This window comes from Chenopodium quinoa, unplaced genomic scaffold, assembly GCF_001683475.1.
Source record: "Chenopodium quinoa cultivar QQ74 unplaced genomic scaffold, ASM168347v1, whole genome shotgun sequence".
NCBI classification, from domain to species: domain Eukaryota; kingdom Viridiplantae; phylum Streptophyta; class Magnoliopsida; order Caryophyllales; family Amaranthaceae; genus Chenopodium; species Chenopodium quinoa.
Window position 1 is genome coordinate 690126 of NW_018743791.1, and position 2325 is coordinate 692450.

The 2325-nt window shown below is 31.0% G+C and overlaps 1 protein-coding gene across 1 annotated transcript; it reads right to left on the reverse strand.

The window, feature by feature from the left end:
• Positions 1 to 422: 422 nt before the first annotated feature.
• LOC110685095 (agamous-like MADS-box protein AGL62) lies at positions 423 to 992 on the reverse strand. The gene has a single exon (XM_021861560.1). The coding sequence runs from the start codon at positions 990 to 992 to the stop codon at positions 423 to 425; it is 570 nt and encodes a 189-aa protein (XP_021717252.1).
• Between the last annotated feature and the right edge of the window lie 1333 nt (positions 993 to 2325).

The following is a 2325-nucleotide window of genomic DNA, read 5'->3' on the forward strand; positions in this document are numbered from 1 at the left end:
ATTATAAAAGTCCAAAGTATAAAATTAACTTCTTACCTTGATTTTACTTAGTAGATAGTCAAATACGAAGCATTAATAACAATAAACAAAAACTTCTAAATTATAGTTAGAATTTCCTATCTCAAATAAATTAATCAATGATGGGAGGAATAGCCTGAGTGGTTAGAGCTTCCCTGATTCTAAGAAATATTGAAATCGATTCTCATAACTCGTTTTTATATATGAGATTCTAAACACAAAAACTAAAAAAAAGAAAAATCAATCAATAAGTCACATATATGAAAACCCCAAATTTTGGAAGGTCTGTAAAATCACAACTTTGAACATGCTATTAATCAATCAAATATGAAAACGAAAAGAAAATAAAATCAAACTAAAAATACGCTTATGTAACGAAATTGAATCTTAAATTTCTTTCCAAACTACTCATCAGCTCCATTGGTCTTTGGATTGTATGCCTCGTTAAGATCTAAGCCAGACTTTGGAGTATTTGCCGAAGAACCAACATTATTATTGTTACTCCAACAATTACCAATTTTAGATGCAACATTAATCCTTAATTCAATCAAAGAATTCATAAATTTCTCAAGTTCTTCCAACCCTAACCCTTCAACAGGCTTTTGCCACCAACTCAAGTCTTTCTCGTCACTACACGTTGCAGCGTGCGACAACTTCTCTTTGCCTACATGCTCGTTTGTAACACTTGACGAGTCCAACGACAACGACAAAGGCGACGACGTTGAACTATTAATGTACCTATTGATCACTTCATCCGCACTTGGATGGCCAAAGGTAAAGACTTTACCCGCTTCAGAGAACGTAAGGACCGCGATTTCTGCGTTACATAAGGTGCATAATTCACTAGCCTTCTTAAAAACACCCTTCCTTCGTTTCGAGAACGCAACTTGTTTCCTTGCTTTGTTTTCTATTTTCGCAATTGCGATTTTTCTTTTGCCTTGTGGCTTTGATCTCACTTGATTTTCTTCCACCATTGACATAGTTTTGCTAATAAAATCAATAACAAACAATTAATACAAGTGTTGAATAAAATTAAAAACGTAGCATAAGCTTGTATTTATAAGATTTGTGTGCTTAGAGGACAAGCTAAGACTCCCGTTTAACGCGGTAAATAAATTAGGAAATATAAGATTTGGTACAAGTATGTAATAGAATACTCGTAAATATATTTCATAAAGGAAAGTTTAATTAAATTAGGGCAATGGTTTTTCCAAGTCACGCAATATTATTGTTGCCAATTATATTAATAATACTGTTAATAGAACAATAATCTTTCTCAATTTATACTGAATACTCAGTAGTGCTGACGTGGATTGCCTGTTAGCTGGCATATCTTTCTGGTCATATCCGATTCATATGAATAACATAATAAGATTGCTGTTGTCAAAAAAAAAAAAAAAAAAAAAAGAAAAAAAAGATTGATTAAAACACGTTCATTGTTATAAGTTGCAACATAGGATAATTATTAGTTGCGACTTGCAAGTTTGTATTGTGTATTAAATATTATTTCTCGTGTAGTTTGTATATGTTAACGACAATTTATAGCATGGTTGATACAAAATTATAAATATTACCTTAGGTACGTATATCCCTCGAGAAGAGAGCTAACATAGAAACCCGTACGTATATAATTCTATTCGTCTAGCTTATCATTTCAAAAGTTAATAAAATACGTATTATATCTTTTTATTTTGGAGAGGGAGGAATTATAATTCATTGCATAAAGGGAAAGGTTAATTAAATTAGGGCAATAATTTTTCCAAGTCACGCATTATGATTGTTGCCAATTATATTAATAATATTGTTACTAGAAGAATATTTTTCCTCAATTTATAATGAATATACTTAGTAAATTAAAAGCATAGAGTTGACGTGGATCACATATCTTTTCAACAACCTTTTGAGAATGTTGTAATTTTATTTGAGGAGTGTGGTAACTAACTTACAGAGTACATGAGTAATAAATTAATGTATAAATTAAAGCATATTATGATGAATATGTCATAGACTAGAGTAAGGAATATCTCATTTGGTTAGAGCTATCCATGAGATCAATTTTGTCCTAAAAATTGACGTTTACAAAGAGCAAAGAACTTTTCTAGCATACAAACAATAAACTACTGGACACACTGGTTGTGTAAATGTATGTTGCATCATACACTATAGCAATGTATGTATCATTTTGAAAAGTAAAAAAAAAAAAAACCTCTTTGAAGGCCATAATCACACAAGTTTGATCCGAGTTCAAGGTTGGTCAGATATGAGAGATTGCTTCTCCTAAGAACATCAACATAATCAATCAACAAA